Source organism: Micropterus salmoides, unplaced genomic scaffold, assembly GCF_014851395.1.
Source record: "Micropterus salmoides isolate LMB-PRFRI ecotype aquatic unplaced genomic scaffold, ASM1485139v1 Ms_hic_scaffold_9, whole genome shotgun sequence".
NCBI lineage: Eukaryota > Metazoa > Chordata > Actinopteri > Centrarchiformes > Centrarchidae > Micropterus > Micropterus salmoides.
Window position 1 is genome coordinate 30,534,591 of NW_024044681.1, and position 22,953 is coordinate 30,557,543.

Sequence of the window (22,953 nt, forward strand, 5' to 3'; positions counted from 1 at the left end):
TCTGGTGCACTTATTCCTGTTTGAATGGAAAGCTCTATCTTTGCATACATAGACACGCTCAAAAAAAGTCCAGATAGACATTGGGAATGAAGCTCCAGGCTGTATGATGTCAGACACAGTTTTGGTTGGTCTTGTGTCCTTTCGGGTCACATTTAAGATACTTGAACCATGCAATGCCAACAGCACTCATCTCACTATGTGAAGGCCAGTGTGCCACTGTTGATCTGTGAAAAAAAGGAAGTGATCTTGATGTAGGAAATCGTCACATAAAAGCACATCTACAGCTCACACTGTAGGCAGAAGCTCTGCAACCACACGCTCAGTCACAGGGCTACAGCTGTACTGAAAACACACGACTTAAGCGAAACTACGAAGAGGCAGATGAGACACACAGGAAGCACATAAGCAGCTAAAAATGGACTAAGTAATGGAGACGCGCCTAAGAAATATACTCAAGTGACAGAAAAGCCTGGGTAAGAAAAGTAGCCTTTCAGAAGGGTAAGTTATTTATTTATGATCTGTTAAGTGACATTATGAGATTTTATATTTTAAGCTTTCTTGGTTCATCTGCTCTGTAGCTCCTCTGTGATGAACTTATCACGATGCATTCCTTTGTGGTATTATTTTTTTTACTGTCTTTGCATGAGCAGAGATGGTCAAGCACACTTAGAGCATCCTTTTAAGCACTCAAGGTCTGCTCTGATATTCTCTAGGGTGTGTCACTGTATCTCCTTCTGGCTTTTTCCTGCTTATCTCACCACACTTACATTAAGCAAGCATGTTAGGACGCACAATAGAACTCAAGCACCTGGATCACTGCAGGACATTTCCACTGTGTACTGTTGTTTTCTTTTTGACTTGAAGATTCACAAACAAGGAAGACTTCGCTCTGGTGAGCCAAATTATGTGTGTTGGTTGTTTTTTTATATAAGTAGATTGCTTATGATCCTGAAAAATATTCTGAAACACCATGAGCAAAATCCTCCTTCCCATCACATGCTACTGTGATATTTATCACATATTTAGTACATTTAAACCCACACGCTTCTTAGAAATTTAAAAGTAAGTGCACAGCTTGTGCTTGTTTCATGAGATTTAATGGGGATGTGAAAAGGAATGTTATGGGAAGAGGTCATAAATCAATAGGTCCATAAAAAGGACTGCAGCGCATAATGACATGATGGATCTTCTGCAAACATAACTGAACAAAAAAAAAGGTTTTAAATTACTGTATTTCCAGTTGTGTATGTTTAATTCATAATTCAGGTTTGGAAATAATTAAACATATATTCATGTTTAAATTGACTTTTGTAAAAAGAAATAAAAGAAAAAAGAAGATATGTACACTTCTCTGTTTTTGCCATCCTTGGTATGCTATATATTCCTCTTGTGATGTTGACGGAGTCTTACAGAGTTTCCAATGAGTCATTTCAATTCCCCATTTCCTGACTGAAAAGGGGAACGAGAAGCCACCAAAGATTTTGTTCTGATTATCCTCAACACGTCTACATTTAGATCAAAATATGTATCATCTCCTTGTGATCAGCTGAAGGAAAATTGTCGTTTCATTTACTCACTGATTCTGTTTCTGTGCACACTGTATACGATTTGATTATTCTGTAGAGACAACTAGATCAAGCGCCTACTGCTGTCATAGAAATCTTCTAAATACACTCCTTTGTTAGTCACTGGGTGAAACATCACATGTCTGAAAATATGTCTGTGCCCTCAAAGGCCACTGAGGTAATCCACTGTGGTAAACAGCAGAAAAAAACATGTAACTTAAAGCACTAAACATCATGCCACATTGAAACAAAGCAACGTGTACCCGTGACCTGTTGACACAGTTGTGAGCAGGTCCACCAAAGCTTGGTTTTGACGTCTCAGATTGTGTAATTTTAGAGACATTGGTTATTTGTCCAACTTGTGCTGTTTTTCTATGCAGATCACTGGAGTAAGGGGTGAAGATGGAGAAGTCGGAGATGTTTGGCTTCTCTCTGGAGGCAGACGACAGGACAGAGGAGGAGAAATCACGTAAGAAAGCGTCAAAGAATGACAGACTGACGCCCAAGGCGCCGATGGACACTGATTACCAGGAGGAAGTAGGCGACCCCAAGCCTCAAATCAGATTCAATCTCAACTTTGACAAGTGAGCCATTCCATACAAAGATAAATTGATCTCTGCTTTTTAATACTCATTATACTGCTGGTGCTGTGTTTTGTCAAGTCCCACAGTGTGGCCTAATGAGGAGTGTGAAGCTGCTTGACCTGACATGAATCTTTTTTTAACCCTGTTGTCTGTAAAATATTTGTTTGTTTATAGAGGGATTCGAGGTGAGGAGCAGCACAGCAGGAAGAGAGACAGCAAGACATTTAACATCGATAGGTTATTTGAAGCAGTGGCCAGCAGGGACGTCGAAAAGCTGAGCGAGCTGCATCAGTACCTGCACCAGAACATGAAGAAACTCTCCGACTCTTTGTGTGAGTGTGAGACACACACAATGCAACAACCGCACCAAACAGTAAACTCTTGACCTGAGCGTTAATTCCCTGAATGTGTGGTTACACCTGCAGATCAGTCCTATGGTAAAACTGCCCTGATGAAGGCTCTGCTCCACCTCAAAGATGGCAAGAACGACACAGTGGAACTATTAATTGACATTTCAGAGAAGATGGGAGACATTAAAGAGTTTGTCAATTCAGCCTACACCAACAGCTACTACAAAGGTAAACTGTGCACGAAGCAGAATTGCTATGAAAACAAACTTCTTGCTAAATTATTTGTGTCTTTCAGTCAGACAATGTGAAGAAATGTCACTGATTTGCTGGTACATATTGATGTGTGATCTGGCAGGCCAGACAGCTCTTCATATAGCCATTGAGAGGAGGAGTATTTTCTATGTGAAGCTGCTGGTCAGTAAAGGAGCAAATGTCCATGCCAAAGCCTGTGGAAAATTCTTCCAGCCACACGACGGCCCCAACTTCTACTTTGGTGAGTCCATGCTGCTGCAGGGAGGAGCTCCCTCCACTGGAGCTTCACAAAAACATCATCTGCTGACAAAATGAGTCACATACTTCCACATAGCATCTTAGTTGCTACAATTGTCTTTATGATAAAAGCAGTGCAGTCATTATTTCTGAGTCATAAGATGCAGAGTTTCTGAATAAATGCCGAAATTACCCGAATAATGTGGAAAGACTTTAGACTAGTAAAGTTATCTACATAACTCAGTTGGCTTGCTTCCTCTTGGAAAAAAAGGACCCATAGACATAGACAATACAAGTTCATAAAAAGCTCCACAGCACCACCAGTGGTCCCACATTCCCCAGCGTACCTTTAATTTTACTGTAAACATTCTCAAACATGAGTAATAGTGTTACATTTATTATCTAATATAGTCTTTCCACAAAAAAGCTAAATTCATAAAATTACATCTGCTCTTTTTTTCCTTTTGGGAGGTAAATACTTTTATATAATAATAATAATAATAATAATAATAATAATAATCTTTATTTGTAGAGCACTTTTCAAAAACAAGTTAGAAAGTGCTTTAACAGGTTAAGACAATAATACCAAAAAAACAATAATGCAGAAACAATACAAGATAAAAGCATGAAAACATTGAAAAGACTAAAATACACATTTAAGATAAATATAAAATAAGTAAACTAGAATAAAATAAAAGGGATAAAATAAAGACAAATAAGATCGGGAAAGGCTCTCCTATAAAAGTATGTTTTAAGAAGGGACTTAAAAGAGTTCACTGACTCAGCCGACCTGATTTCCTCGGGCTGTTCCAGAGCCTCGGGGCCCTGACAGCAAACGCTCTGTCCCCTTTAGTTTTCAGTCGAGACTCTGGAACAGACAGCAGACCTCTGCCCGAGGATCTCAAGGTACGTGCTGGTGTGTATGGGACTAAAAGTTCAGAAATATAACAAGGCGAGAGGCCATGAAGAGCTTTAAAAGTGATCAAAGTCAATTCTAAAACATACTGGGAGCCAGTGTAATGAAGCTAAAATAGGGGTAATGTGGTCATATTTCTTTGTTCTGGTTAAAAGCCTGGCAGCTGAGTTCTGGAAAGTCTGGAGTCGATCAATAGATTTTTGGATTAAACAAGTGAAAAGGCTGTTGCAATAATCCAGGCGTGATGAGATGAAGGCGTGTAAAATGGTCTCGGTGTCCTTAAAAGTTAACATAGATCGAATTTTTGCTATATTTCTAAGTTGATAAAACATGATTGAACAAGCTTTGTGGTGTGCTGCTCGAAATTTAAATTACTATCAACCAGACACCGAGGATCTTTGCAACAGGCTTAATGTGATTTACTAGGGAACCAGCAGATGGCAGTATTTGATTTGCCATCTGCTGAGACCCAGTGACCAGGATTTCTGTTTTGTCTGAGTTCAGCTGGAGGAAATTATTTGACATCCATTTTTTAACTTCACAAAGGCAGTCGGTAAGTGAACTCAGCATTCCAGGGTCTATGGAGCTGACGGGCAAGTACATTTGTGTGTCATCAGCATAAATATGAAAAGAAATACTATGTTTATGGATAATATGTCCAAGGGGAAGCAGATACAAGGAAAACAAAATGGGTCCTAAGACCGACCCCTGAGGCACACCATATTTAACTGGAGAGACATAATTGTTTACAGACACACAAAACTTCCTATTTGACAGGTAGGATGAAAACCATTCTAGGGCAGTACCAGAGATCCCCACCAGTGCCTCAGTCTGTCTAACATGATGTTGTGATCAATGGTGTCAAAAGCAGCGCTAAGGTCCAGGAGTACAAGGACTGAGTACATGCCTTCATCAGCAGACATTAAAAGGTCATTGGTGACTTTAAGCAGGGCAGTCTCAGTGCTGTGGTACTTCCTGAAACCAGACTGAAACTTTTCAAATAATTTGTTATTTTCCAGTACAGTGAGCAGCTGTTTGGACACAATTCTTTCTAGAATCTTTGCAATAAAAGGCAGTTTTGAAATTGGTCTAAAATTATGTGGGAGGGAGGGATCTAAACCAGGTTTCTTTAAAAGTTCTTTAAAGGGTTCACGCAGGCCATTTTAAAATAATCAGGGACACAACCAGTAGATAAGGGAGCTGTTGAAAACAGAGATCAAATGGGGCCCAACAGAATCTATTACTTTCAGTAAAAACTTTGTAGGTATTACATCAAGTGGGCTGGAGGACACTCTCATTTGTGATATTGTTTTTAAAAGCTCAGACAAGTCGATGAGATAAAACTGGTTAAAACTCTCTTGTTGCTGGTGAGGGACCTCTGAGTAAGAGGCTGCGGGGGTAATAGAGGCTCTGATTGACACCACCTTATTGGTAAAATAAGATAAAAACAATTCACAGTCATCATTACTTCCAGCTGAGGCACAAGGAGGGGTTGGGTTTACCAGCTGATCCACAGTCTTAAACAGAAACCTGGGATTGTGTTTATGTGTAGTAATGAGTTCAGAAAATAGTGTGTTCTCGCATCCTTAACCATGTTATTGTAGATAATTAATAAATCCTTCAGACTCAGGTAATGGACTTGGAGACTGGATTTTTTCCATCTGCGCTCTGCTTTCCTGCATTCCCTTTTTAGGCTGCGAATGCTTTCATTTATCCAGGGTTGCTTACTAGCTTTAGACGTAGGCCTAACCTTTATAGGAGCTGTTTAAAAGACATTGGTTAATCACCACATATCTCCTGGGATTTATTGAAGAGCACAAAACTTTAACGGCTTGAGATAATCTTTTAAAATGTGTCATTTTGTTTTTGAACACATACTTTCTGTGAGTCTGCAAATATTGTTCATTTCAAAATTTTAACTGCTGGACATAAGATGCCTCCTTCTTCCCTGAAACATCCAGTCCCACTGTTAGTGTTTCTACGCCACACTTGTATAAGGGACAGTATGAAATTTGTTATGGTGACAGGGCTGGTGAAAAAAAGGGGGAGGGTAATATAATTTTTATTTTTGCTGAAATGAGGGTAGTATTTTTTGGGGGAGAGCGGGGCATTTTTTTTTCTATTCCCATGTTCATATTTAATTCTGTCTTGCCAAGTGATGTATAAAAAAGGATCAAAATTACTTTGAAAAGGCATTCAATGGGTGGTGATTGCGCAATGGATTAGATGCACACCTTTGGTATGAGAGACCGTGGTTCAATTCCCCACTGTGACCCATCTACCAATGTGTCCCTGAGCAAGACACCTAACCCCTAGTTGCTCCAGAGGCGTGCGACCTCTGACATGTATAGCAATTGTAAGTCACTTTGGATAAAAGCGTCAGATAAATGTAATTCATTTATGCAAAAAATGGCTTACTTAGAACCTTACTAAAATGTCTGTAGGGGCATTTTCAGTCCATGAGTGATAAGAATGCACTTTATCGTCCATTCTTCCACAGTTCACCAAACTGCAACCAAGACAGCTTTCTTTATATATTTCACTTTGCATGTAAAACCAAATTTCCCAAGAGCATACTGGTCATGTAGCAGTCAGTAGCTCTTCAAACAGAGTGGATGTGGATGGAAAGTGGCTGGAATATTTGGTAAAATCGTAAAAACACCAGATTGAATTCTTTATGCTTTTCCTCTTTTAGTTATTTATTGTTAAAGCAGATTCACCACGTGAAGTGAAAATAAGAAATACACATTTTTGAGAGGAGGGGACAATAGCATTTATTTGGCATCAGTCTAAAAGCTGCTGTGAAAAGGCATTCCTTGCACTTGTAACTTGTGTCCACATCTCATCCATCAGAGATGCATTTAAATCACACAAGGAAAAGAGCTGTAACAGTCTTTCCCTCTGTGTTGTCCACAGGTGAGCTGCCGCTGTCTCTGGCAGCCTGCACTAACCAGCCCAACGTGGTGGACTTTCTCATGGATAACGAGTACCAACGAGCGAACCCCAAGGAGACGGATTCTCAGGGCAACACGGTGCTGCACGCCCTGGTAGTGGTGGCAGCTGACGACTCCAAGGATAACACAGAGTTCATCACCAAAATGTACGACCGCATCCTCAAGACCACTGCCAAACTGCACCCCAAGATGAAGCTGGAGAACATTGAGAACAATATGGGGCTGACACCTCTCAAAATGGCTGCCAAGACTGGCAAGATCGGGGTAAACACTAGAAGTTGATATAAGGAGTGCTGCAGAGTCACCACAGACACAGTCAGGTAGAAAGGCTGTGGGCCCCAGAGCCAAAAATGTACTGTGGGCCCCCAGCTCCACTGACAACCCAAAAAGTAGTGTTTTGGTGGGCCCTGTGAGTTTATAGAATGGGGTCTTCCATCATGCTGGCTTGGGTAGAGTCACTGACAAATCTGCAATTTAAAACTTTGTCTTTGACATATTTTAGATAATGGATGACGTGTATTTTGCTCTGACTTTTCTTTCATTTGTCTGCAGCTTTTTTCACACATCCTGAAAAGGGAATTCCAAGAAAATCACACCAAACATTTGTCCCGGAAATTCACAGAGTGGGTTTACGGGCCCGTCCACTGCTCCCTGTATGACCTGTCCTACGTGGACTCGTACGAGGACAACTCAGTCTTGGAGATACTGGTCTACGGCAGTGACATTCCTGTGAGTCCCCTGCATTATGAGCCCAGTCAGAGCATTTGCAGTTGTTATTCTGTACTCAAACATCTGTCTCATCCTGTCTCCTCTCAGAACCGTCACGAGATGCTTGAGACGGAGCCTCTGAGCCAGCTGCTGGAGGAGAAGTGGAAGAGGTTTGCAGGTCGAATGTTTTTATTTAACTTCCTGGTCTACTTTGCATACCTGGTCATCTTCACTGTTGTCGCCTACAATAAGCAGGGTGGACAGGTGAGCTGGCTGCTACAAACTGCGCGATGGATCTGTGTAGCCATTGCAGACAGACTTGTGTTGATGATGCTTATTTTTCATCTCTGCCTCACAGCCGCCATTTCCCCTTGAGCACACCACAATGGGTTACCTGTATGTTTCTGGCCAGCTACTGACAGCGCTGGCAAACTGCTATTTCTTTGTCACAGGGGTATGTAGGTGTTTAAAATCAAAATCCAGTGGCTGATATCACCCCCTTGTGGAAGCTGTGTTCCAATAATATGATTTATCGAAATCTTATTTAAATCCCTAGATCATAGACATGAAGAGGAAATGCCCGAAGCTGCAGACGTTGCTGATTGATGGATATTATGAGATTCTTTTGTAAGTAGTAATGCTTATTTCCAGATGTGGTCAAAATTAAAAGTAGTCTGTGGAGTTTTCCTGTAAACAAACAAAGTTTAAGTTTACATTCAGTGTTTTTCACCAAAACACATTGTGTGTTGAATGCAACATTTGCAAAGCTGATTTTTTTTAAATATTTCAAATTGTGCATGTAGCTAGCAGTCTTCTTTCCTGCCTTTGGGGACATCTTGCTATGCTTCTTTGTGTGTTACTGCCACCAACTGACGATCAGTGGAACAGGTGTAGAACAGGTGGCAGGAATATGTATTGTGTCACCACGTGCTGCCATGCACGCATGAGTCCACAAAAAACAAAACAAAACAATAATAATAATAATAATAATAACAATATAATCTTTATTTGTAGAGCACTTTTCAAAAACAAGTTACAAAGTACTTTAACAAGTGTAAAGACAATAATACCCAAAAGACAATAATACAAAAACAATACAAGATAAAAGCAAGAAAACATTGAAAAGTCTAAAATACACGTTTAAGATAATATAAATAATAATAATAATAAATAATAATAATAATAATAATAATAATAATAATCCTTATTTGTAGAGCACTTTTCAAAAACAAGTTACAAAGTGCTTTAACAAGTGTAAAGAATAATACAAAAAAAACAAAACAAGATAAGAGCATGAAAAATTAATATAAAATTAGTAAAATACAATAAAATAAAAGGGATAAAATAAAGTCAAATAAGATCGGGAAAGGCTCTCTTATAAAAGTATGTTTAAGACCTCTGCCCGAGGATCTCAAGGTACGTGCTGGTGCGTATGGGACTAAAAGGTCAGAAATATAACAAGGCGAGAGGCCATGAAGAGTTTTAAAAGTGATCAAAGTCAATTCTAAAACATACTGGGAGCCAGTGTAATGAAGCTAAAATAGGGGTAATGTGGTCATATTTCTTTGTTCTGGTTAAAAGCCTGGCAGCTGAGTTCTGGAAAGTCTGGAGTCGATCAATAGATTTTTGGATTAAACAAGTGAAAAGGCTGTTGCAATAATCCAGGCGTGATGAGATGAAGGCGTGTAAAATGGTCTCGGTGTCAACACAAAGTTAACATAGATCGAATTTTTGCTATATTTCTAAGTTGATAAAACATGATTGAACAAGCTTTGTGGTGTGCTGCTCGAAATTTAAATTACTATCAACCAAACTCCAAGGTTCTTTGCCACGGGCTTAATGTGATTTACTAGGGAACCAGCAGATGGCAGTACCCAGTGACCAGGATTTCTGTTTTGTCTGAGTTCAGCTGGAGGAAATTATTTGACATCCATTTTTTAACTTCACAAAGGCAGTTGTTAAGTGAACTCAGCATTCCAGGGTCTGTGGATCTGACGGGCAAGTACATTTGTGTGTCATCAGCATAAATATGAAAAGAAATTCCATGTTTATGGATAATATGTCCAAGGGGAAGCAGATACAAGGAAAACAAAATGGGTCCTAAGACCGACCCCTGAGGCACACCATATTTAACTGGACAGAATGAGGAGACATAGTTGTTTACAGACACACAAACTTCCTATTTGACAGGTAGGATGAAAACCATTCTAGGGCAGTACCAGAGATCCCCACCCAGTGCCTCAGTCTGTCTAACATGATGTTGTGATCAATGGTGTCAAAAGCAGCGCTAAGGTCCAGGAGTACCAGGACTGAGCACATACCTTCATCAGCAGACATTAAAAGGTCATTGGTGACTTTAAGCAGGGCAGTCTCAGTGCTGTGGTACTTCCTGAAACCAGACTGAAACTTTTCAAATAATTTGTTATTTTCCAGTACAGTGAGCAGCTGTTTGGACACAATTCTTTCTAGAATCTTTGCAATAAAAGGCAGTTTTGAAATTGGTCTAAAATTATGTGGGAGGGAGGGATCTAAACCAGGTTTCTTTAAAAGCGGGTTCACGCAAGCCGTTTTAAAATAATCAGGGACACAACCAGTAGATAGGGAGCTGTTGAAAACATAGATCAAATGGGGCCCAACAGAATCTATTACTTTCAGTAAAAACTTTGTAGGTATTACATCAAGTGGGCTGGAGGACACTCTCATTTGTGATACTGTTTTTAAAAGCTCAGACAAGTCGATGGGATAAAACTGGTTAAAACTCTCTTGTTGCTGGTGAGGAACCTCTGAGTAAGAGGCCATGGGTGTAATAGAGGCTCTGATTGACACCACCTTATTGGTAAAATAAGATAAAAACAATTCACAGTCATCATTACTTCCAGCTGAGGCACAAGGAGGGGTTGGGTTTACCAGCTGATCCACAGTCTTAAACAGAAACCTGGGATTGTGTTTATGTGTAGTAATGAGTTCAGAAAAATAGTGTGTTCTCGCATCCTTAACCATGTTATTGTAGTTAATTAATAAATCCTTCAGACTGAGGTCTGAGGACTTGGAGACTGGATTTTTTCCATCTGCGCTCTGCTTTCCTGCATTCCCTTTTTAGGCTGCGAATGCTGTCGTTTATCCAGGGTTGCTTACTAGCTTTAGACGTAGGCCTAACCTTTAGAGGAGCAGTAATATTTAGTGACGACAAGCAGATATGATTGAAGTGATCGACCAGATTGTTGGTGTTGGAATCAGACAGGTGTTGGCTTTGGCTCTGAAAGAATGCGCAAAACTTTGAAACACTTTGTTCATTAAAGATGCGAGAACACACGGAGCTTGGTGAGGCGGCATGAGTAACAGGCGAATCGCAGCTAAAAACAATACATCTGTGGTCAGATATGGTCATGTCCACCAATTCCACAGAGGAAATGCTGACACCCAGGGTAAAAACCAAGTCCAGTGTATGACCACGGTTATGTGTTTGACATGTTGTTTGAAGTTAAAAGAAGTGGCCATATTTAAAAAGTTAGTTGCATTAACATTGTTGGGGTCATCAACATGAATATTAAAATCGCCACAAAGAACAATTCTGTCATAATTTAAAACCAGAGTAGATAAAAATTCAGGAAGTTCTGATAAAAATCCTCCAGGCGGTTTTGGGGGGCGATAAATTATAACAAATATGATGCAGCCCTCCAACTTTAAGAGTGAGAACTTCAAAGGAGTTAAATTCATCACAGCGTACTTGATGACATTTATAATTATTCCTATACACGCTCACTAGCCCACCACCACGACCACTGACCCTCGGTTGACTAAAACAATCATATTGAGGCGGACACAGTTCAGCTAGCTGGCTATAGTCATTCATCTGCAACCAGGATTCAGTTAAAAACATAAAATCTAGATTTGCAGACAAGATAAAATCATTTAAGATAAAAGTCTTACTTGAAAGTGATCTCACATTGAAGAGAGCCATTTTAAATGAGTTTGTTCTGGGTGCTGGAGTTGGTGCAGTTGTCCTAATCCTTAAGAGATTACTATTATTTCTGTGTGGGATGTGCACATTTCGGTTTACTGGTCAATGCGTGATGATGACAGGAATAGAAGTCTGTGGAACAGCACTGGAAGCAGACAGCTTTACATGCCAGCAGGTGGAGACAGTTGTTTGTGGCAGTGAGGCAGAGATCTGTTCAGTGAGCGGTGGTGCGTCCAGGTGTGCTGCATGAATGATTAGTCATTCACGTAAATCATGTGTGGACCGCACCACATGCTGTATGTGCGCAGCTAACATTTCTGAGCCCCGTTTGTTTGTTTGTTTGTAAATAAGTAAAATAGAATAAAATCTCCACAGGAGTACCTTTAAATGTAAATCTATTCTTGCATCAACTAGCAAACTGTGTATAAATGAAAGAAACAGTATTTCACTGCCCTCTCAAAATTTTCTGTTTCACCTGGTCTGAAATGTGCACTGTGGCACCTTGTATGTAACGGTGTACTGACACACTCTATGGGTGGTGGTGATGGAGCAGTGGATAAGCCACATGCCTTTGATGTGGGAGACCAGGGTTCAGTTGCAACACATCCACTAATGTGTCCCTGAACAAGCCACTTAACCCCTAGTTGCTCCAGAGGTGTGCGACCTCTGACATACATAGCAATTGTAAGTCTCTTTGCCTGAAAGCGTCAGTTAAATGACTAATTACAATTATAGATCAGCAAAAACAAGATTTTCAAGGGGTGTTGCACTGCATTAATCAGAAAAAATGCGTAGAATAAAGTTTACATACAGTGCCTATAATAAGTATTCACCCTCTTGGAATTCGTACAGAACAATAAAAACATTACCAGGTTACATGAATACAATTAACTGACATATGAATTTAAAAGAAATAAAATGAGGAAAAAAAACTGGAATAGAAGAAACTATTACAATTCATCCACCCAGGCAGTTACACCCACCTCTCTTGCTGCTCATCATGAAAACATGTCAGTTGTTTTTACATTAACAGTCACAGTCTATTTTTTAACTGACTCGATTTACAATAAGAATTGTTTTTGCTGCACAGTGGAGCCTGAGAAAAGGACAGTTTGGGGAGTAACTCGTCATTCAAAAGCACAATGCTTGATGGACATGTATGTGAACCCCGGCAGCATCTTATTGGATATTGGTCACTTGACGCCAAAAATAATGAACGCTGGGACACTGAAAAAACACACTGATGTATGTGCCTATGTGTTTTTGATTACAAAGGGAGCTTATTGGAACCCTTTAACTGACAGCATCAACCGAGTTGATGGTAACTTCTGTCATTTCTTACAGTTCTCCAGTCACCTTTTTGCAGTGTTTTGCGTGGAGTGTTTCTTTGTCTTCATGGTGTAGATTTTGCCACCATATTGACTCACCAAAAACCTGACCATCCAGATACACTTTATTTTTATTTATTTATTTATAGTCAGTTCAACTGCTCAAACTGTTGAACTGTGTCAACTGTTCAAATTGATTACACACAGGGGATCCATTTAACACATTTTGTGACTTTTAAAACCACTTGGCCTCACCAGGTATGATTAGTTAGTTATGATTAGATACGTATGTCTAATTAAAGGGGGTGAAACAAGTAATTTGTATTTTAAATTTGTAATTCATTTGGATCTCTTTGTAGAGATCTGCGTTCACTTTGACATTAAAGAGATTCTTTTTGTTGATCAGTGTCAAAAAAGCTACATTAAATCTACTTTGATTTAATATGGCATACTTTTTATAGGAACTATATAAAAGACTTCGCTTAATCACCACATATCTCCTGGGACTTATTGAAGAGCACAGACTCTAATGGCTTCACATGACTTGAGGATGATTTCTTCCTTTAAAACATGTCATTTTGTTTTTGTACACATACTGTAAAGTAACATATCAGTTCAACTCCACTGTAGCCTCGCCTTTTAAAGTAAACACTTGCATTGTTATAAATCACAATCATACAGCTGTGCAGGATCACAGTGGCTTCTCTGCTGTTGATAGTTTTGTGCAGGGCGTCCTCTTCCTGGTCTCAGCCGGGCTGTATCTGTGTGGGCAGCAGGAGTATCTCGGCTTCCTGGTACTTTGTCTTGCTCTCAGCTGGGTGAACCTGCTCTACTACTCCAGGGGCGACATACACATGGGCATCTACAGCATCATGATACAGAAGGTATTCCACACAGGTCACTCAGCACCACAGTGAACATCACAGTGAACAACCTGATCCCTGAAGCCTTGTGTCTCTTTTCTTCTTCGTAGATGATCCTCAGCGATATCCTGCGTTTTCTTTTTGTCTATGTCGTTTTCCTCTTTGGATTTTCAGCAGGTATTTCTCCTCTGTAAATGAAAAGATTCATTCAAGGCATCTGCTACTCTCCCAAAATTATATTATCAAGATTTTTACTTGTATTGATTTCAAAAGTAGTGTTATGACCAGGTTTTAAAGACTTTCCTGAACAAAAAGGACATACACTTCAAATAACATTGCTACTGTCAACATACCATGAATGAAGGACGTACTTTATGTAATCTGCTTCCTCTCTCGTGTCAAAGCGGTGGTCACCCTGCTCATAGAGCCTCCTGTAAAAAACACCACTGGAATTCAGAAGACGCGTCTCTATGGTCCCCTTAACCCTGATGAGGAGTGTTTAAAACCCAGCTTCAGTAACATCTCCTACACCACGCTGCAGCTCTTCAAGTTCACCATCGGCATGGGCGACATGGAGTTCACCCAGGACTACCAGTACAAGGAGATATTCTACATGCTCCTCATCGGCTACATCATTCTCACCTACATCCTGCTTCTCAACATGCTCATCGCCCTCATGAATCACACTGTGGAGAAGACCAACATGGAGAGCGCCTGCATCTGGAAGCTACAGGTGAGGCGTCCAGGAGGGTGGAGGGGGGAGGGGGTGTCCATTCAAGGCTGCTGTGGTTTGATGAGGTGCTGTGACTGTTTTCAGAGGGCTATCACTATCCTGGACATGGAGAAAAGGCTGTCTTGCTGTTTGAGGAAGAAGCTTCGCTGTGGGGTGGAGATAAAACTCTGTACTGCTCTTGGAGCTGACCGCCGCCGGTGTTTCAGGTTTGCTACTTTCAGTTTAGGGATAATACAATCAGACATGTTTTTGGTAATATGCACCACTAAAGCACATATAACTTAAAGGCCCAGTGTGTAATATTCTAGATCTAGATCTATTTGCAGAAATGCAATATAATATACATTACTATGTTTTCAGTGGTGATTAATTAACCGTTGTCTTTATTACCTTAGAATGAGACATTTCTATCTACATACACTGTGGGTCCACTTACATGGACGACGCCATGTTTTGCCACCATGTTTTTACAGTAGCCCAAACAGACAAACTGCTACACAGAGTACATCTCGCCGCTATGTTGAATACGTACAAGAAACAGTAGTATAAGTAGTAGTAGTAGTAGTCGTCGTCTGGTTTATTAGAAGTAAGAAGAGAAGTGAAATTTGGACAAATGGAGGACCACACGTCTTATTTAGCACAAGAGCCGACAGAGCATGTCGGCCACCGTAGCTTGTTTGGAAAGGGAGGGGTGAGCGGTGACTGATGGTGCATTCAAGTGGTGTCGGAATAATCCGAATTTTTTTTTGCAAAAAGAGGAATAAAGAAGTATACAGAACAGTATACAAATATTTAAGGAGACACAAATAATAAAAACTTTGCCAGGGGTAGTCTATATTATATAAAGGTATCAAAAGAGGACCACATGGTGAGTTTTCACAGCCTTTTTGTTGTTGGATTTAGAAATGAAATTGATATAAGATATTGTAGATGTCTGTGTGTTATTTATGTGCTCTGATAATCCTAATCCAACACATCTTTGTAGTAGTGTCTATGTTGATTCAACATTCTGACATAAGAGCATTTGAACACACCAAAGTCAGGAGAGTGACTTCACAACTCGGGAAAGCGGACCATCCTAGGAGAACGTGAATGCACAGCGAGCTGTTGGTTGCAATTCACAACCCTCACCACTAGATGCCACTAAAACTTACAAAGAGAACTTTGAAAATGTTCAGCTCACTTCAGTTCACTAGTGGGATGTCAAGGTCAGTCAGTCGGTTGGTCCAGACTTGGTCCATAGATGGCAATGAACATTCATGTTCCACAGAAGATCACTTCTGTAATGACTTTGTTGATCCCTGACTTTTCCTGTAGCGCCACCAAGCGGTTGACATTTGTAGTTTTGAATGAAACGTCCAAACAAATATTACATGGTCCAGACATCACGTCCTCCTCAGAGTGAATTTTTATAACTTTGCAGATCCCTTAACTTTTTGAATTTGTCCAATACTAAAAACTAATGACACTCACATCAACCTCGGATGTACTTTGTGTCTAGCACTAATAAGCAAATGTTACCAAGCTAACACGCTAACTATAATGGTGAATCATATAAACAGTATACCTGTTAAACATCAGCATGTTAGCATTGTCCTGTGAGCATGTAAGGATGCTAAATGCAAACATTCAGTTGCACTGCTGTGCCTAAGTACAGCCTCAAAGAGCAGCATGGTTATTGTCTTGTCATGTAATTTTGAGACCCTGTCTGCTAGAGGGGCTTTGTTTCCAAATCTAATTTTAATATGTCAAAATTTTAGATGATGGAATGCACTAATGGTGCACATTTCTTAAAATTGTTTCACTGGATTAACTGTTTGAAGCACAGTAAACCTGGGGAATTGCATTCAAGCAGAGAGTAGACATAATTTGTAATTGGCTACATTATTCATATGTCTACTGCAGAGGATTATTTTGTGTCCAGTTGTGCTGGATAAGACATAAATGTGCATGTGTGTCCATAATGCTTGGTGGTTGTGTAAGGTTTCCTGGTGATAGGACAGATGCTGTGATAGAGACTGTTGTCATCTGACCTACATGTTTGGCTGGTATGGTCAGGTCTTGGATTTGTTTGTGAGACAGGGTCTGCTTTTCTTATAAAGTTTAATTTCTTTTACATGTCGACTTTCCAAAACAGTTTCACCTATACAGGATGATTATCTGAGCAGCAAAGTAATAATAATAATAATAATAATAATAATAATAATGCAGAAACAAAGGTTTTAGGCTTGAAGATTTAACAAAAAGATGCATCTATATGAGCAGGATCGATTGTGTGTACACTGTGTTCTTCACTAATTTGCCATCTCTGACAGCTGATTGATGCATCACACAGCAGACAGTAATTGGAGCATGTGTCCTCTTGTCATCTCAGAGTGGAGGAAGTCAACTGGAACAAATGGAACACCAACCTCGGCAAAATCAATGAGGATCCTGGCTGCTGGGATCATGTCCAACAGCCTGCTTCAGACACCCTGCTGAACACACCCAACAGAGGTGCAGAAACATGAACGCAGACTCTTAAGTTTCTATTAGAACATGCTTTTTAGGCATTTCTTTGTGTCAGGAGAGTAAGCTGTGTCTAGTAACGTTTCCTCCTTTGTCCACAGGGAGGAGCTGGAGAAACTTAATAGAGGGCAGTCAGCGGCAGAGGTGGCAATCACACGTGTCCACAGAGATCAGCACCACACCGGTGTAAAAGATAACAGAGCGCTTAACCCCGGCTGCTCAGCCTGACTGACCCAAGCAACAAGGCATTCACACCAAAAGTTTCCCCAAGAAACTGAACTGCTAAATGTGTGACTTCCTTTTGAGTAACTGATAGTAGTCTATGATAGTAATAGTCTTTGAGGCAATGTGTTTTTCTGACATAATGGTGCAAAAAAAGTGCATTTATCAAAGCTGAAGGCTGCTTAATTGCCAATGCATTTGAAATACATTAAACATATAATGCAAAGGTTTCTGCCCCCACCTGAACAGGATGCACATCCTCTCTCCACGAAGGCCATAACCTGCCGGCACCTCTGGCATCGCTCAAAATCCTTCATGGAGTAATACTGATCACTAAGGTGCTGATCCTGCCCCCCACCGCCCCGCTGTGCGCCCTTTATACAAGTCCCATTTTCATCACAGCCAGACAAGCTAAATCTTCTGCAGCCAGATAGTCCTGCGGATTTCACAGCTTGCCTTTGTCTACTCTACTTCCTGTTTCTCTTTGGCAGTGGGAGGCTCAGATAAATGGCATGAAAGCACACCAATTGGTGCAACAAAGACCACCTACAGCACTAGCTGTCGCAGTTACAAATTAAACGTGGTTTAAATGCGCCTTTTGAACCCTCGTGAGGCTGATAATGTAAGAAACAAATGTGTGAATAGTGACCTACCTCAACTGTCAGACAGGATGACAATAGTTACTGTATCTCTCCTAGACTGAGCTCATGCAGAATGAATGGGACAGGAGAAAACTGTCACCTGTTTTCAGTGTCAGTTTAAATGAATGTTGCAGATAATCCAAACAACGGTTCCGACTCAATTCAAAGCATAAATTAGAACTTTATTTTATTATTACAATATTACAAAAAGAGTAGCACAACTCTCACACTCTTGCCTCTTATCTGTCGTACAGAATGACACAAAAGAAAGGCTTATGGACCTTCTTCCATTTCACAGCAATAGTACAAGAAACAAAGAAGAAAATAAAATTTAAATAACAAGCAAATCAAGTATTATAAATAGTCACAACTGCAAACTGAAACTTTGAAACTTGGGGAAAAAAAATGTTACAGCTCAGTAACTACACATTGCTAAAATATATAATTACAAAATATTACTCCTTTTCTTGCTTTCCATAATAAAGAATCTCTAAGGAAATGCTCTGTCTATTCAACAAAACTTTATTAAAATAAAAAGACCAGAAAAAAAAGACAAAATTGCTGTTTCTGTGTATCCTTATAATCTTCTTTCTCATTATTTGGGGTTTTCATTAAAACCATGCTCATTTTCAAGGGAAATCCAAGGACCAAACACTTAAGGCTTTTTACGGGCTGTTAGGGAGTTAGGTGAAAATAACATGGGCATCACTGTTTACACACACACACACACACACACACACACACACACACACACACACACACACCTTCACTCTACCCACAGCAGCAGGCAACATTCACACACAATCATTCAATTTTAAAGTTACAGTAGTCTAGTAGGTAAGCCAGTGTACAATAAAATAAACAATGCATTTGCTGTTTCACTTAAAAGTCAGTTTTGTTTACCTCAAAGTGATCTTGCAAGTGATCAATTTGGTCTTTTCAAGCAGACTTCACATCAGAATCAGTAGCAACTACACATAACTTAATTCACTTAAGTTCCTGCTGTCAGGATCAAAACTCTGGTTAGGCTCGTGGGACAATTCTACAGGACATTATTAACACTATTATTTCTTCTACTCCAGAGTTTTGACCTCGTAACTACCCCATCCCCTTCAATACCTGCAAAACAAATAATCTCAACATTCAAGTAATACATTTGTCATGGTTACAAAAACGATCTGAAGAGGAAACAAACATAAAATGGCACATCTTCATAACTGTGTCCTTGTTAACCCAACTTTGGCCATTTTAAGGTATGATTAATTTGTGACTTTTTCTGCACTAAACATTTTCACAATCTTGTTGCCAAACCTTCCTGGCATTGACAACAAGTTGTTTTTTTTAAACACCTGAATTCATTGCAGCATTTTCAGCAGGATAGAGCATCACCTTTTCATCATATTTGCTCCCAGCTGGATCTTTACTATGTACAAACAACCTGATTACATGCTTCCTTAACTGACAGAGATGAATCAGTCATGAATAGTCCTATTATACAAATAAATAATTACATTTAAATTCAAAAGAATAAAACTTCTGTGTACATGTGCATACCGCAAGTTTGTTTTTCCAGCTGTATTTAATAGTCTCCAGTGTCTGATGGCTTTGCACTGAAACAGGATCTGTCCTCAAATGATTATGTTTTATCTTGAAGTTACTATGAGATTTGAACGTAAACACGAAAATGAAAATTAGTCACTTGTCTAATAAAACTAGTCAGAGCTGAAAATTGACAGACATGACCCTGTAAAAAACATCCATTAGTAGATGTTGCTGTTTTTCAGTGAGGGATCTGTTTTTCGTCTTTCTTACATGCATAAGAAAACGAAAAAGTTCTGAAATAGAAATAACACAGGATCTGTTAAGACCCAGGCACACAGACAATAGAGGAAAAAGGAGGGAATGACACACACAGTACAGATGTTATGTATGTGTATACACATGCACATGAAACAGTTCCCTATAGTGCCAGGTAAAAGCACTTGTAACAAAAATTAAAGCAGCAATTGATCACTTGCAAGATTTATTTAAAAAGAACAAAAAAACCCTACTGTTCTTCATTAAATATATGAATTTACCCTCTTGAACATTAGAGATCACTTGTTTAAGTTATCAATTTAGTTTTATTCATGTGTTTCCTTTCTTAAGACTAAACAAATGGGTTTTGATAACTGTTGTGTAGACAAGGCCATAGCTTATCTGTACCCTGGGAGCTGGATGAGAGCGGTTCTGCCATCATCAACCTCTGGACCTACCCTGCTCAGAGGAGGCCTGTGCATCTTGCCCATCAACCCTAGATTCTGATCGCGGAAGTAGGGCGTCTGGAAGTCCCCACCCAAGTAATCTGCTGTTTGCATCAGATTAGTCTGGGCGGAGGAGGAGATGGAGGAGCTCGTTCCTAGCCTGTATTGGGGAGCCCCAGGAGGCCCGCAGTCTAGTGTGGTGCACCCCCCTGGGCCTGCACCATGGAATGGCATGGCTACGTCCTGAGACCCGGAGCTGTCACTGTTGGGTGTGGGTAAGATGCTGTTGTTCCAAATGTGGGACTGGAAGTAGTGACCATTAGTGTAGTGGGCCATGGGACCGGGCATGCAGCTGTTGTTGACAGGGGGAGAGGGGGTGGGCCTCTCTACGGGAGGCTTCAGTGTGTAAGGCTGACCCACACAAACCTCTGCAGGGTAGCCCATGCCCTTAAAATGGAAGGCAGGGTCCCTGGAAGGCTGCTTGCAGAGGTGGGTCGCACCATTCTGAATGTGGGGTACATGAGCCAACTGGTGTTGATTCCAAGAGCGCATTTTCTGCTGCTGTGTGTGTTGTTGTAGCTGTTGGTGCTGCAGATTCTGTTGTGGATGCAGATGCTGCTGCAGGTGGTGCTGCTGCTTGAGATCAGTGTGGTTGGAAGGCAAGTGGTTCATAGCAGCCACGCTGGATGGGGGGTGAGCTCCCACTGGGACGGTGGCTTTCTCTTGAGGACCAATAATGCAGTTGTGTGGGGGGAAGCCAGGGGTGGCAGGGTTGCTGTGCATGGACACCCTGGAGCAGGCGCTGATAAGCAGGTTGCGACTGATGGGGCTGGGGTTGGCGATCTGGCCCTCACACATGGAGGTGGCTCCTGCACCTTGGGCCCGAGCTTGGCAGAACTGGTTGATCTGATGCACAATGGTGCTCAGGTCGGCCTGGCGGCCCTGGTGCAGCGCTGCGGCCATGGAGAGTGGAATGGTTGAGGTAGAGACGGTAACATTAGGCGGTACGTCGCCATCTGGCAGCTTTCTGCTCCCCTGCAAGCCAGGTGGCGGCTGCTGCTGCTGAAGGTGCTGCTGTTGAAGCATGACGGTAGGGGGGCCCTGTGGGTGGCCAAGGGCTGGATGTTGAGACAGAGTTTGGAGTCTGGGTGGGCCCTGAGGGGGATGGGCCATGGGGGGAGGGTGTCTGAGGCTCTGGGTGTGACCCTGCTGCTGAGGGAGGGGCATCTGTAGAGTCTGAGGCGGTTCCTGTGGTTGAAGGGGTAAGCTCTGCTGGAGGCGGGGAAGGTTCGGCAGAGGTGGGTGGTGGTTTAAAGTGCTGGTCGAAGCCACTTGGTAGCGCCCGGAGGGAGGGTTCATGATGACTTCAGGGTGTAAGCGAGCTCGGGTGCCGTCAAAATCTTTTAGGATGCCTTTGACTGTGGGCACCTTGACGATAGCGAGGAGGCCCGTCTTGGCACTAGCCTGAGAGGAAGGGTAAGGGCTGTAGCGCTGGCCTGAAGTATCCAGCCCGTTGACTGTCCGGCGCACGTGGTTTCGCTGGGGGACCTTGACGCTGTTGGGGAAGATCTTGATGGTGAGTGGGTTGTTGGCAACCTTCTTAGCATATGCATCCAATTCGGCAGGGGTTGGAAACGGAGCGGATCTCATCCTTTGTGTGGTGTCCCCTAGGGTGGAGGACAAGGACAGGTCAGAGGTGAGACAGAGAGAAAGCAAGAAGAGACAGAATTGAGGGGGACGAAGAGAGTGGGGAGACAAGCACAATAAGAGAGACAACTTAATCCAGGTAGAAGTGTACATGGCACAAAAGAGCACATCAGTTGTAATCTGAGCAGCTGAGAGGAACCTGAATTGGACAGTGCTCTCATATTCCATCCCTCTGTTTTTTTCCTAAAAACCCTCACAGCTCCCATCTCATGAGGACAAAGAGAGAGATTTCCAATCTCATTCTCAGCTGAATTACTGCAGCCGACACATTCCCAGTCTAAAATCTAATTTTGTGGTGGCATCTTTAACTTTGAGGTCAGGGGCTTTAAGTGGCCTTAAATGACGTAGCGTTTGGCCAATAGACAATAAGTATGCATCTTGGGGGGAGAGCCGCGCTGTTTGCTACTCAAATACAAACTAAACAAAGAATGAGCAAGGCAGCGATGGTCCCCTGTGGCTGCTTTGGGGGGAAGGAAAGAAAGAGATAGACGCAGAGAGCAGAGCTCCATGACAGCAGACAAGTAATCAGACACAGCAGCAGCGTCTCTGATCTGCGGGAACACCTCTCAGGCCTCAGCTCGCAGACATTTGTTACACCTGCTAAGCACCATGGCTAAATTTAACAATGCCAAAGTGACAATGTGAACATGATTATGTGTTTATGCATTGTGAGCATGAAGGTGTGTTTCTTTTATGGAGCCTGTTTAAAATGTGCGACAGGATCATGCAGGTGTTGGTTCATGTGTCAGTGTCTTCTACATAATGTGCCCATTTTCAGTCTGGGTGGATGTGATTGCATGTTTCATTTTAACGCAGTGTGCCCACTTCCACTTTCTTGACTAACACAATAAAAGTCAGTGATAATCATTTTAGAGCATGACAGGCTCTTCTCCCCGCTTTCCTCTGTCTCACTGTTCCCATCACCTCGGCCCCGCCAGTCTGACCTACTTACACAGCTTTCAGACTGGACATGAGTGAAGCTGATCTGTGGGAAGGATCACTAGTCTCAATAGTGACTGAGCTACATTTAATTTACTCTTTCATTATTTTTGAGGAGGGGACTCTTCGGTTCAGGTAAAATAGATGTTGGTAATACAGCATACAGGCTACCTCTCTCTGTTGTTGAGTGAGCAGTAATTTGAAATGTCGGGATTGCTGGCAGAGGTCTGTGGTTTCATGCG

At 41.4% G+C, this 22,953-nt stretch overlaps 2 protein-coding genes and 1 long non-coding RNA gene across 8 annotated transcripts in view; 1 reads left to right on the forward strand and 2 right to left on the reverse strand.

Moving 5' to 3' along the window:
* The first annotated feature begins 54 nt into the window (after nucleotides 1-54).
* trpv1 (transient receptor potential cation channel, subfamily V, member 1) lies at nucleotides 55-18,375 on the forward strand. Of its 3 annotated transcripts, XM_038708327.1 has the most exons (17): nucleotides 55-498; nucleotides 865-892; nucleotides 1,946-2,149; nucleotides 2,324-2,481; nucleotides 2,575-2,727; nucleotides 2,855-2,992; nucleotides 6,821-7,122; nucleotides 7,411-7,587; nucleotides 7,675-7,830; nucleotides 7,925-8,020; nucleotides 8,123-8,193; nucleotides 13,574-13,739; nucleotides 13,829-13,895; nucleotides 14,123-14,451; nucleotides 14,536-14,657; nucleotides 16,826-16,947; nucleotides 17,061-18,375. In XM_038708327.1, exons 3-17 carry the CDS (start codon nucleotides 1,968-1,970, stop codon nucleotides 17,147-17,149), a joined length of 2,328 nt encoding a protein of 775 aa, XP_038564255.1. In that variant the 5' UTR covers nucleotides 55-498; nucleotides 865-892; nucleotides 1,946-1,967; the 3' UTR covers nucleotides 17,150-18,375. The 3 variants fall into 3 exon arrangements, with proteins under 3 accessions (XP_038564255.1, XP_038564253.1, XP_038564256.1); XM_038708325.1 differs by lacking the exon at nucleotides 865-892; XM_038708328.1 differs by lacking the exon at nucleotides 865-892 and having other exon boundaries at nucleotides 55-473.
* Nucleotides 13,574-14,152, reverse strand: LOC119895309. Its single transcript, XR_005443055.1, has 2 exons — nucleotides 14,072-14,152; nucleotides 13,574-13,906 (listed from the first exon to the last, which is right to left on the reverse strand). It is a non-coding gene; the product is annotated as an uncharacterized LOC119895309 (long non-coding RNA).
* fam222ba (family with sequence similarity 222 member Ba) overlaps nucleotides 17,984-22,953 on the reverse strand; it is a 28,763-nt gene continuing 23,793 nt past the window's right edge. For all 4 annotated transcript variants that reach the window (XM_038708329.1, XM_038708331.1, XM_038708330.1 and 1 more), the window contains exon 3: nucleotides 17,984-21,732. In XM_038708329.1, the coding sequence (XP_038564257.1) occupies nucleotides 20,018-21,732 (1,715 nt within the window). In that variant the 3' untranslated portion in view covers nucleotides 17,984-20,017. The remainder of the gene's footprint in view (nucleotides 21,733-22,953) is intronic.